The sequence below is a fragment of the Scyliorhinus torazame genome, chromosome 3 (genome assembly GCF_047496885.1).
Source record: "Scyliorhinus torazame isolate Kashiwa2021f chromosome 3, sScyTor2.1, whole genome shotgun sequence".
Lineage (NCBI taxonomy): Eukaryota > Metazoa > Chordata > Chondrichthyes > Carcharhiniformes > Scyliorhinidae > Scyliorhinus > Scyliorhinus torazame.
The window spans coordinates 236,288,973-236,302,635 of record NC_092709.1 but is presented as its reverse complement, the minus strand read 5'-3'; the positions used below and the strand labels follow the sequence as shown (position 1 = coordinate 236,302,635).

Here is a 13,663-nt window from a genome sequence, read left to right as displayed (position 1 = left end):
GAAAACAGTGGCAGGATCAGACAGAGTCAGCACGGATTTAAGAAAGGGAAATCATGCTTGACAAATCTACTGGAATTCTTTGAATATGTAACAAGTAGAATTGATGAGGGGGAGCCGATGGATGCGGTTTATTTGTACTTTCAGAAGGCTTTCGACAAAGTCCCACATGAAGAGATTAGCATGTAAATTTCAAGCGCATGGGATTGGGGGTAATGTATTGAGATGTACAGAAAACAGGTTGGCAGAATAGGAACAAATTAATCTTTTTCCAAATGGCAGGCAGTAAATAGTGGGTACCACAGGAATCGATGCTGGGACCCCAGATATTCACAATGTGTATTAATGATTTGGATGAGGGAACAAAATGTAATATCTCCAAATTTGCAGATGACACATGGTTGGGTGGGAGGGTGAGCTGGGTGAAGGATTCAGAGATCCTTCCGTGTGACTTGGACAAGTTGGGTGAGTGGGCAAATGAATGGCAGATGGAGTATAATTTGGATAAATGCAAGGTTATCCACTTTGGTAGCAAAAACGAGAAGGCAGACTATTATCTGGATAGCCATAAATTAGGAGAGGGCAATGTGCAACGAGACCTGGGTTTCCTTGTACCAGTCGCTGAAGGTAAGCATGCAGGTACAGCAGACGGTAAAAATTCAAATGATACCTTGGGAAGGATTCTTCGACCCCCGCCGTGTCGGAGAATCGGCGGAGGGCGGCGTAAATCCCATCCCGCCGCTCCAACACTGGCTGCCAAATTCTCCACTGGCGGTTTTCGGGCGGGGGCGGGGATCGCGCAGCGCCAGTCAGGTGCCATTGGCAGTGGACCCCCTGGCAATTCTCTGGGCCCCGATGGGCCGAGCAACCGCCCGTTTTCGGCCAGTCCTGCCGCCGTTTATTAGATATGGTCCATACTGGCGGGACCTGGCTTGGAGGGCGGGTAGCGGGGTCCTCCGGGAGGCGCGGGGAGACCGAGGGGTTAGGGAAAGTGTCCAATATCGCTATAATTTGCTGACCGTTGTGCTGCTGGCCGGGGGCTTCTGCCAGGGCTGGGGGCAGTGGTCAGGAGGTGGGCTGTAGGGTCGGGGTGGACGGGCACTATCATTGCCGCAGCCGGCAAGGCAGCTGTGCACGCTGCTGACTGCCCACTGTGAACCTAGGGCCACAGGTCATATGGGTGTCCCCCCTGTTTTGTTACCTGTGTTGTAGGTAACATGTGCTACGCAATCCTTGGTTAGTGATGAGGTATTCTGAATCTCGATGAAGAAGATTCAAAATCGTCCAGTAGTAACAAAAGGTTTATTGAGTAACTGCAACAATAATTGCATGAGTTCTTTACTTTAACTTTGATACTAGTGATAAGGTTAACAAGATCTAACTATGGTAACTATACGTAACTCCACGAGCCATCTGAACTAGTCTGCTGTTGCTTTGATCATCGTGCACCTAAGAGTGAGAGAGAGACCCAATGTGGTTGCTTTTTATACCCCTGTTGGTCCGGCCCTCTAGTGATCATGTGGTGCTACTGATTACACATTAACCCCTTGTGTACATGCACATATAGAGATCATTACACCCCCCAGGCCACCCCCTTTGTGCCCTCTGGCCTCAGCCGACCCATCCGCGGGATGGCCGTGCTCCGGCACAACCCATGCTGTCTTGTTGGCTGGGATGGTGTGTGTGGGGAGTGAAGTGTGTATATGTGGCTGTAGATTGTCAGCCTTCTGAGTGTCAATCCTGAACCCGGTGAATCCCGCACCGTTTCTCATTGGAATCAATTCTGTTCCAAGCGGCGCCGGTGCTAGCCCCTTAATGGTCATTGAAACGATCCAGATGCGGCGCCAGTTTTCCTGTCGAGGAAGTCAACAAATTCTGCCCCGGCTTCAACAGTTAGGGCTGGATGCTCCAATTCTGCGGCTATGTACGCACGATCCATCTGGTCTTACGACCAAATAGTCGGTGCCGCCCCAGTACTGATCTCCCACCCGGTGGGGGGCTAGCAGCCGTGCCACTTAAAGCCTTACCTGTGGATACGGCTGCAGAATGGCCGGGTCCATAGCCGCGCAGTACCATCCGGTGGCTGCGCCGTACAACATGGTGCCAGCCGCACATGGACCCGGCCTGCCAAAAACTACCCCCCTGTAACCCCCCTCACCACCCCCTGGACCACCTCCCACCAGTCCCCCCAGCCCCCATTGCCAGCGGAACAGCCCCCCCCCCCGACTGTGCGACTGTGGCAGCGCTGGACACAGTCCGCAGCTGTGTGGGAGGTCCCCGAAAACTGTGAGGACACAGTAAAAATATTTCCCACTTTCTCTGTCTGTTAGAGTCATCGGACTCGAAACATTAGCTCTTTTCGCTCCCTACAGATACTGCCAGACCTGCTGAGATTTTCCAGCATTTTCTCTTTCGTTTCAGATTCCAGCACCCGCAGTAATTTGCTTTTATTAAAAGTATGCTGAGTTTCCATTTAACAACCTTGCAGTGATTCACCTTACCTGGGTTTGGTGCTTCAGCGAATTTACATAAGGATGGCTGTCAGCTGGATCTGGGAGAGTCTGGCAAGACTTTGTTCTAATCCTAGGGAACAAGATTTGAAAAGGTAATAACGAAATATAAACATAGTGAACTTTTGATGAAACATAATGCCATTGAGTTGAATTAGCTTCAGTTGCTCTATTATAACAAGAAATCCAGGTACATCTGTTTGAGCTGCTCGCAGAAAAATACTTTTCACTGACCTCGGTACATGTGATAATAAACACATCCAAATCTCCTGCATGTTTCTCAATCCAAATTTTTAAAAAAATAAAAAAATTTAGAGTACCCAATTCATTTTTTCCAATTAAGGGCCAATTTAGTGTTTCCAATCCACCTAGCCTGCACATTTTTGAGTTGTGGGGGGTAAAACCTACACGGGGCGAATGTGCAAACTCCACGCAGACAGTGACCCAGAGCCGGGATCGAACCTGGGACCTCGGCGCCGTGAGGCTGCAGTGCTAACCCACTGTGCCACCGTGCTGCCCCCTCAATCCAAATTGACAGTTTCTTTTGTAATGTATGTTTTAAAAACAATGAACGATAGCAGCTTGTGCTCAGTAGTTTGTGTACTGTGGTCTGGAGAACATGGATACATCGAGTGCACTAGAATAATTGCTTTCAGTGACTTACAGCAGCGTTCTTCAAAGTCGGGGGCGCGACCCGCGGGCGGGTGTTGGGAGGGTCGCGGAGCCGTTGTCCGCGGCGCTCCTGATCGCACAAATCCCTGCGCAGCAGCCGGCTTTTCATAACGCCGGCTGCAAGCAGCTGCGAACATGTAAAAAAAAAAATTCAACCGCATTGTGCATGCGCGCATGATGATCAGGGACGCATGTGCAGTGCGGACGCTATTTTTAAAAACGGTTGCAGCTTTCTGTTTTACAAGTTCTGTAGTGGTTTTTATTCATTTATTCATTTATTTTATTCATTTAATTTTCATTTCTTTCATTTATTTTATTCATTTTATTTTTTTACAAGTTCGGGGGGGGTTTATTCATTTTTTTCATTTATTTTACTCATTTTATTTTCTTTTTTTTACAAGTTCGGGGGGGGTTTGTATTTGATAAAATTTTACAGGAAAAAAATTCAGAACTTTGGACAGATGGAGACTCCATACTTTCCGACACCAGAAGGCTTCACCTTCATCCAACAGGTTCATTGGAGGAGCGTGTACGAGGGCCAAAGGGACCCAAAACCATTTCCTCCATTTTTCTCAGCAGCAAACATGGTAAGAGAAAATGGTGGGTCACGCAGGTCAGCCGGCGGGGGTCGCGAAGGTCGGCTGGCGGGGGTCGCGAAGGTCGACCGGGTTGGGTCCCGAAGGTTGGCCGGTTGGTAAAAATGGATCCCTGGAAAAAAAGTTTGAAGAACACTGACTAAATTGAACGTTCACTTGAAACTTCAGAAGTACTTACTTGTTCTTAAAGTACACAAGCAACATCAAAATAGCGATTGATAGGGAGACAAGGCAGGTGGATGATATGATGGCAGCAGTTTCCCACTTTGCTGAAAAATACAAAATGTATGGCTTAGATTATTATATTCAAAAACAGAGATCGAAAAAATGTTAGCAACAGTGACAGACTGCATAACTGGCTTTGCAAAACCCAGCACCCAAAACTTGGCTTTTCGAATCGTGATGTAGGTTGCAAAAATTGAATTTATATTGTTTTGGGGTGGATTGCTATATGGATTGTGCCTCTTGTGCAGAAAAAAAGCCTTGGAAACTTTGGAATAACACTGAAATTCTACTCTGCCTTGTTCACAGGGGTAATCCTTGGGAATAGTTCCTGCCTGGCAATTGAGCTAAGCAGGTGAGGCTCATGACAGGGTGAACTGTGCTTGTGGAGGGAATAGGCCGATGGGACAAATACTCTTTTTTTTCTTTCCATAATTTATTTTTCTATGAATTCATTCCTGAGATGTGAGCATCGCTGAAAAGGCCAGTATTTATTACCCATCCCTAATTGCGATGGTGAAACTTGAACTCATGTCACCCAGCATTAGTTCAGGCATTTGGAACTTGTCCCAATATCATTACTGTCTATAATTTCTTAAATCCTTATGGTCAATCCTGTATAGAATAACTTGCACTGTTGCAGAAAAGATATATTTTCAATTTGTGAACAGCATTACCTTAAAACTGAACTCAGAGGGTTAAAAATATGATCCAGCAGTGTTCAGAACTTACCAAAGATTAACGTTTTGAAAGTGATGACTGTACCATTTGTGCCTCCTTTTGCTGTAGAAGCCATGACATTTACCTGGTACAAGGTATTGCTTCTTAAGTTAAGCAGAGTGTATTTTCGACTTGCTGGGCCAACAGTCTCATCTGCAAAAGGATTACATACAAGACTGCAAACACCTGTGTAAAAATACTACAGTACAGTTCCTACACCATTGGATTTTTCCCATGAACAATGCTTCTATTCAATAGTTTTTCTATTGTTCATTGATTGTTTTACCATAAAGGGCTTACTCTATGTGCACGGATCTGAGCCCATTCATGGAATCAGCCTATAGAAAAGAATGAGAGCTGATCTCATTGAAACAAGCTTGGGAAGAGGCTTAATTGGGTAGCGATGGAGAAGTTGTTCTTTGTCAAGTGTCAGGGTAAGGAGCTGATCATTTATGACTGAGTTGAGGAGAAATTCCTCAAAGGGTTGTGAATCTTTAGGTGAATTGGACATTCTGAATTCTCCCTCAGTGTACTTGAACAGGCACTGGAATGTGGCGACTCAGGCCTTTGCACAGTAACTTCATTGCAGTGTTAGTGAAAGCCTACTTGTGACACTAATAAACATTATTAGTATTATGATGCCTTCTTAACCACTGTTTCTACCTGATGTGGAGATGCCGGCGTTGGACTGGGGTGAGCACAGTACAAAGTCTTACAACACCAGGTTAAAGTCCAACAGGTTTGTTTCGATGTCACTAGCTTTCAGAGCGCTGCTCCTTCCTCAGGTGAATGAAGAGGTCTGTTCCAGAAACACATATATAGACAAATTCAAAGATGCCAAACAATGCTTGGAATGCGAGCATTAGCAGGTGATTAAATCTTTACAGATCCAGAGATGGGGTAACCCCAGGTTAAAGAGGTGTGAATTGTACCAAGCCAGGACAGTTGGTAGGATTTCGCAGGCCAGATGGTGGGGGATGAATGTAATGCGACATGAATCCCAGGTCCCGGTTGAGGCCGCACTCATGTGTGCGGAACTTGGCTATAAGTTTCTGCTCGGCGATTCTGCGTTGTCGCGGGTCTTGAAGGCCGCCTTGGAGAACGCTTACCCGGAGATCAGAGGCTGAATGCCCTTGACTGCTGAAGTGTTCCCCGACTGGAAGGGAACATTCCTGCCTGGTGATTGTTGCGCGATGTCCGTTCATTCGTTGTCGCAGCGTCTGCATGGTCTCGCCAATGTACCACGCTTCGGGACATCCTTTCCTGCAGCGTATGAGGTAGACAACGTTGGCCGAGTCGCAGAGTATGTACCGCGTACCTGGTAGGTGGTGTTCTCACGTGTAATAGTGCTCTGAAAGCTAGTGACATCGAAACAAACCTGTTGGACTTTAACCTGGTGTTGTAAGACTTCGTACTGTTTCTACCTGTCCTTGCTACCTTAAGGGACTGGTGTACATGCACAGAAAGGTCCCTTTGATCCTCGGTGCTTCCCAGGGTCCTGCCATTTATCATGTATTCCCTTACCTTATTTGTCCTGCCCAAGTGCATCACCTCACACTTGCCCAGGTTGCATTCCATTTGCCACTGATCAACCCATCTGACCAGCCCAGCTATATCCTCCCGTAATCTAAGGCTATCCTCACCATTTACCAGCCCATCAACTTTTGTATCATCCTCGAACTTACAGATCAACCCTCCTACATTCATGTCTAAATTGCTTATCTAAACCACAAACAGCAAGGGCCCCAACACTGATCCCTGCAGGACCCCACTCGACACAAGCTTCCAGTCATAAAAATACCCTTCAACGATCACCCTCTGCTTCCTGTCACTCAGCTAATTCTGGATCAACCAGAGAGGTGGGGGGGAGGCAGGGAAATGATAGCCGGAAGGAGGGCATGTGAAACGATAACAAACTTGGCATCTACAGGAATAGAGAACAAGGAGAATACAGGCGAAAGACAGGAGGAACGGCTGAAGCGGAGGTGAGCGCGAGATGACAACGGCAGCGAGATCCGTCCGGGAGAAGCAAGGGGCAGCACCAGCACCAGACCCATTCAAGTATTGCCCTCTGTAATTGTTTCTCCGGCACCTAAATGTATATCTACCTCCCCAGTCGCCCCCCGCACCCCCCCCCCCCCCCCCACACACACACACAAACAGTTGCCTACTTATGTGTTGTAAATAATTTTGCCAGTTGTACAGAGATGCTGCAGTTGAGCTGGTGTACAATACCTTACCAGTTATTTTATTTTATTTTTTATTATTACTTTTTTTTTGGTATGTTTGTGTGTGCCCTTCTCCTCTATAAATATATATCCTATTCTGAGTACATAACGGCAAATATACTTTTCTCAAAAACCCAATAAAAAAACATTTATAAAAAAAGCTAATTCTGGATCCAATTTGCTAAATTCCCTTGGATCCCATGGGCTCTTACCTTCGCTATCGGTCTCCCATGTGGGACCTATCAAAGCCTTGCTGAAGTCCAAGTAGACTACGTCAAATGCATTGCCCTCATCTACATACCTGGTCACCTCAAGTGCAATCAAGTTGGTGAGGCATGACCTCTGCTTAACTGCTGACTGTTCTATAAATATCGGTTATACCGAACTTTTATTCAAAATGTATCATTCATTCACGGGATGTGGGCATCGCTGGCTGGGCCAGCTTTTATTGCTCACCCTAACTGCCCTTGAACTGAGTGGCTTGCTGGGCCATTTCAGAGGGCATTTTAAGAGTCAACCATATTTCTGTTGGTCTGGAGTCACGTAGGCCAGACCAGGTGAGGTTGGCAGGTTTCCTTCCCTGAAGGTCATTAGTGACATGTGCAGATGTCAACTGTTTCTATCTCCACAGATGCTGCCAGACCCGTTGAATTTATCCAGCATTTTCTGTTTTCATATTATATTATTATTGAAGGCTCAGGGCAGTTTGATAGAGGCGTTCAAGGGTCAGTAATCAGGGCCATAGTGGCAAAAGAATCAGCTGCAATTTAAAGAAAAAATAATTTTGTATTTATGCTGGGAGATCGGGATAGCCCTTGTAATTCCTGTAATCTGAAATAAAAATGGAAATTGCTGGAAATATCAGGCAGCATTTGTGGAGCGAGAGTTGGAATTAATTGGCAGGGTTTTACTATGTGCTTTAGGACCCTGACATTGGGACCAAATGGGGGTCACCAGCTAGCACTTGCCAATAGCCTTTCATGGCAGTATCCCCCCTCCCTCCCTCCCCCCCCACCTTGGGGCATGAAGCCCCCAGCTCCAATTGTTCCCCAGTGTACCACAGCCCCCATGGAAGTGGTAGCCTCTGCATGCAACCTCTGGCTCTATCACTGTACAGACATTTTATTCCAATGACAACAAGGAAGATAATGATCTTTTCAGCTCACATGATTCATTTCCACCAGCACGCTTATAAAAGATGGTATAATTTGTGATGAACCCACGCTGTTTATTCACTGGAATTTCATCCCATTCCAGCTTAGCTTCCGTTTTCCCTGTTTTCTTCAGATGAACAAAAGGTCCACGTGCTGGAGCTGAAAAAGGAGGCAGTTTGGGAAAAGGCTAGCATTACAAAATCTGGGTAAATCATCATATTCCTTTGACATTTTAGTAGTCATAAGAAACACCTGCAACATCTGTCTGGTTGTAACTGTGACGATCACTATGCGTGAAGCAATTGACACAACAAACTGGCAAGGAAATGACTTCCCACAGCCCCAGTTTATGTTGTAGTAATGGTGGTTAACTCAATACTTAACATTTCAATTCAAAACTTGTTCCGAAATGTTCGGAACCATGATACTAGCCCAATTAGATACAATTAGATTTACTAAATTTGATTTATGTATGCAAGTTGTAGGGCGATTTTGTTGGAATCTACTTACAGTCTTGTTGAAGATATGCCTTTATTGAAAGCTGAGTTCCAGGTCCTTCATTGTACACAGGGTAAACTGTTATCTTATAGCGCTTAAATGGCACAATGTTTTCTGTGGAAAAAATAGATTGAGGTAAAAAGTATGTTTCAGGGAATGTATCATTCCTGATACAATTAATTGGATGTAAACTGAGTGTGATATCAACATTATATAGAATTAAAAAGCTTGTGATAGAATTTCTACAAGGGCGATCCTGATCTCCCAGCATAAACTCGGTGGAAAATGTGTTGAGGACTTAAAGACATGGGTCTGGATTCTCCGGTCCTCCAGCCGTGTGTTTCTCAGTGGCATACCATTCGCTGGCAGCAGGTTTCTCTCTTCCCGCAGCTTGTCAATGGGATTTCCCATTGTAGCCAGCCCATGCCACTGGGAAACCCACGGGTGGGGGTGTGGGGTGCTGCCAGTGGGTAAAGAGAATCTTCATGATGTAATCGCCCTCTAAATTGCTACCGCCCTTGAATTCCTGCAGCAACACAGAAGTTCCTATTCCTCCTCAACAAGTCATGAAAATGCCAGGAACAAGTGCAGAAGGTAATCAAAAAGGCTAATGGAATGCTAGCCTTTATATTTAGAGGATTGGAGTATAATGACATGGGGGTTATACTGCAGCAATACAAAACCCTGGTTAGACCCCACTTGGAGTACTGTGAGCAGTTCTGGGCAAACCTTAGGAAAACATTTTCGCCTTGGAGGGAGTGCAATGTAGGTTTATAAAAATTATACATGGATTACAGTGGTTGAGTTACAAAGAGAGATTACTCAAATTTAACCTGTTTTTGCTAGAATTTAGAAAGTTAAGGAGTGACCTGATCAAAATATTCAAGATATTAACAGGGAAAGACAGGTCAGATAAACATAAACTATTTCCACTGGTTGGAGAGTCTAAAAATTAGTGCTAGACCATTCAGGAGAGATGTTAGGAAGCAATTCTTCACTCAAAGGGTGGTAGAGGTTTGGAACTCTCTCCCACAAACAGCAGTTGAAGCTAGAACAGTTGTTAATTTTAAATCGGAGATACATAGATTTTTGTTGCGCAAAGATTAAGGGATATGGGTCAAAGGTAGGTATATGGAGTTAGGTCACAGATCAGCCATTATCTCATTAAATGGCGGGACAGGCTCGAGGGGCTGAAGGCCTACTCCTGTCCCTGTGTTCCAATGTTTCCAACAATTAATTTAAAAAAATTTAGAGTACCCAATTCATTTTTTCCAATTAAGGGGCAATTTAGCGTGGCCAATCCACCGACCCTGCACAACTTTGGGTTGTGGGGGTGAATTGTACACGCAAACACAGGGAGAATGTACAAACTCCATATGGACAGTGACCCAGAGCCAGATCGAACCTGGGACCTCGGCGCCATGAGGCAGCAGGACTAATCCACTGCGCCACCGTGCTGCCCATGTTTCCAACAATTGATGAGCTCTGAATCTAATGCGTGAAGTTCACCCTAAATATTTTAATTAGGCTGGCCCTGGAAATGGGTCAGCTCACTTGACATTGGGTGAATCTGCTCTTTTATTGCTTGGTATTTCAGCTGATTGGAAAATCTTGCCTTATGAGTCCCAGCGTCTCACCAAAACCTGAGCACATAGACTAGACTGGTGTGTGTAACTGAGGCCGGTCCTGCACGGCAGTGTAGTGATCTCTGTATATGTAAATACATGATTGGTTAATGTGAAGTCAGTACAGACAGATGATCACTAGATGGCAACACTAACAGGAACTATATAAGGAGTTTCCTGCTCTTTCTTAGGGTTAGTGTGTGTGCGTATTGCAGCTAGAGGATGGACATGACCAGCTCAGAGTGTAGTGTATTATATTAATTTTTAATTTAATCTAATCTTAGTTAATTCTATTACTAGCCAAAGTATTAAAGTGAAAGAACTCAGAAGTATATTATTTTGTTACTTAATAAATAATTTGTCATCAACTGGCAGACTTCGACTGTTCATCATCAAGTTAAATACAATTCGCAAGACAAATGAATAGCATATATATTACACCCCTATAAAATAACAGGCAGTACTGAAGAAAAGCTACTTGTTGCAGATGGAGGTCTTTGGCGGTCTTATCTGTCTAATCTTATGGACATTAAGAGTTACCCAGGGCTTTATTTGAAGAAGAGTTCTACTAGCCAGCATTCAACCAAAAACAGATTAGATGGTCAGTCATCTCATTTGTTATTTGGGGAATTTCTCCATCTACGCTCTTAACACAAAGACTAACCCAGTTAATGTTGGGAATGTTGAAATCACCCCTATAATTACCCTATTATTAATTTTACACACTTCTGCAAATTGCACACATATTTGCTCCTCAATTTCCTGCTGACTATCTGGGGGTCTATAATAAACACCTAGCAATGTGGCTGTCCCTTTTTCATTCCTAAGCACTACCCACAAAGCTTCTGTAGTGATCTCTGTATATGCATGTACATAAGGGGTTAATGTGTAATCAGTAGCACCACATGATCAATAGAGGGCCAGACCAACAGGGGTATAAAAGAAACCACATTGGGTCTCTCTCCCTCTCTTTTGGATGGACTGTGACCAGGACAGGAGTATCATATTAGCTCAGATGGTTAATGCAGTTGCTGTAGGTAGATCTTGTTAACCTTATCACTAGTATCAATGTTAAAGTAAAGAACTCACACAATTGTTGTTATAGTTATTCAATAAACCTTTTGTTACTACTGGGCGAGTTTGAGTCTTCTTCATCGAGATTCAGAAAACCTCATCAGTAACCAAGGTTTGAGTAACACATATTACACTCCGTAGTATATCAAGACACACAGAGAAGTGTAATAAAAGATAATACAGGAGCGTAATAAAAGATGGTACCAGGTATGTTGCCTTTAAAAAAACTAATGAGATTAGCTTAGACAAAAAGAGAAGAAAATTCAAACCAGATATTCCACTGTGGAAGACTTCGCAGCATATGGATCCTCGACGACTAACTGATTTGATGGAACTCGTTGGAGCTCCATGGCAGCTGGAAACAACCGGTAATTTCAGTTATAACTGGAAAATGTTTGAACAGATATTCCAAATATGCATCGACGCTAATGATTTGAGCACAGCCTCCGACACAATGAAAATATCGCTGCTCCTCTCAACAGGAGGGAATGAAGCTAGAGAAATCTATGATTGCTTAAATTAATTAGAAGGTGAAGACAACACCAAATTAGAAGTAATACTCAAAATATTTGATGAATACTGTAAAAGTCAGTCTGGTGAGATGCTGGAAAGATTGAACTTTTGTCATAGATGCCAGAGAAATGGAGAGCCCATCACTGACTTTATTACAGACCTCAAGTTAATAGCACAAGGCTGTAATTATGCTGATTTGAGAGACACTGGGCGCGATTCTCCGAGGACGCGCCGGTTGGGAGAATCGCCGGCAGCGCCGTTTTACCGCGTGACGCTGGTCCGACGCCGTCCCGCCATTCTCCCAACCGGCGAGAACGGCCCCGTCGAGTTCTGCACCGCGCCAGCTGGAGAATCGGCCGAGACACTCACAACGGCGATTCTCCAGTACCCCTGCTATTCTCTGGCCCGGATGGGCCGAGCGGCCGCCCCAACACGACAGGTTCCCACCGGCGCCATCCACACCTGGTCGCTGCCAGCGGGAACTGTGCGTGAATGCTGGGGGGTGGCCTGTGGGGGGGGGGGGAGGGTGGTTCCTCTACCGGAGGGGTCTCCGATGGGGTCTGGCCCGCGATTGGGGGCCACCGGTCGGCGGGCCGACCTCTCTAAAGGAGGACCACCTTTCCTCCGATGCCCCACAAGATCCATCCGCCATCTTCTTGCGGGGCGGCCTCGGGGAGGACGGCAACTGCGCATGCGCGGGTTACTTCATTTACGCGACGCGGGCTGCGTCATTTATGCGGCGCCAAGGCCCAGCGCGCGTAAAATACACGACACTGCTCCTAGCCCCCTTGGGGCGGGAGAATAGGGGGCTGGGAGCGGGCTCCGACGCCGGAGTGAAACACTCCGATTTTCACTCCGGTTTCGGAGAATTGTGCCCCTTATGATAATGGATCAATTAACATCTGGACTATCTGATAAAAATTTGAGGGACGAACTTTCACAAAATAAGTATCTAACTATAGAAATCGCTGTACAAAAATGCCTTGCTGATGAACAAAAACAAAATCAATACTTTGAGTCTTTACAAACAAAGAATCGGTATCCAGAAACAAAATCTGTAAAAATGGCGCCAATACTCACCACGAGGCGGAGGCAGGGTTGAAACAGAAGAAGACGGAAGTTCTGAGTGGCAGCCATCTTGCGCGTGTGCAGTCTGACCAGTCCTCACATGCGCACTTCCCTAAAAGATGCAAATCGGCAGAACAGTGTTTTGCGCATGCGCAGTTGCGCAAAGAGCGCACAGTAAAGGAAACTCGGCGTGCACATGCGCAGTCGAGTGCTACGCATGACGTCAGCGTCATGACATCAGAGGACCCGGACCACGCCCACTTATAGGGGAAATGCCCGAAAATTGAAGAAAAAGAGTTTTAAAGGTACAAAACACAATTTTTTTTACCTCGAAAGACAGAACAATGCCTGAACTTCTACCAGCAGTTGAAAATAACCTCCGCAACACCCTGGAACAAGCAGTTTGAACCACCCAAAGTGAAGAGCACAATGACAAATCCGAAACCAAAGAAGATGATTTGTTCATTGAACATGAAGAGGACAATAACACATCCGAAACAAAAACAGATGATTTGTTTATCGGAAAATACTACTCAGACATGGCTGAGTTATTTGGATATGATGATCATAGCATCAGCAACACGGTTGAAAAACTCAATACGAATCTACTCATGGTAGATAAATCCAATACCATGATGCAATGGCAGATCGTTGAAACATTGAATGACAGCAACCTGTCAATCAGCCAAGAAGAAAACAACACCACACAGAGAGCACAGAACGACTCTGTTGAGAGAGCACAGACTGATTCCAAAGAGAGAACACTGCATGATTCCACACAGAGAG

The 13,663-nt window shown here is 45.3% G+C and overlaps 1 protein-coding gene across 1 annotated transcript in view; it reads right to left on the bottom strand.

Moving 5' to 3' along the window:
- LOC140409585 (interleukin-6 receptor subunit beta-like) overlaps positions 1 to 13,663 on the bottom strand; it is an 83,599-nt gene that overhangs the window by 6,872 nt on the left and 63,064 nt on the right. Inside the window, exons 11-15 of the mRNA XM_072497950.1 lie at positions 8,610 to 8,711; positions 8,112 to 8,258; positions 4,730 to 4,870; positions 3,954 to 4,044; positions 2,499 to 2,580 (exon numbers count right to left, since the gene is read on the bottom strand). Coding sequence (XP_072354051.1) covers positions 2,499 to 2,580; positions 3,954 to 4,044; positions 4,730 to 4,870; positions 8,112 to 8,258; positions 8,610 to 8,711 — 563 coding nt within the window. The remainder of the gene's footprint in view (positions 1 to 2,498; positions 2,581 to 3,953; positions 4,045 to 4,729; positions 4,871 to 8,111; positions 8,259 to 8,609; positions 8,712 to 13,663) is intronic.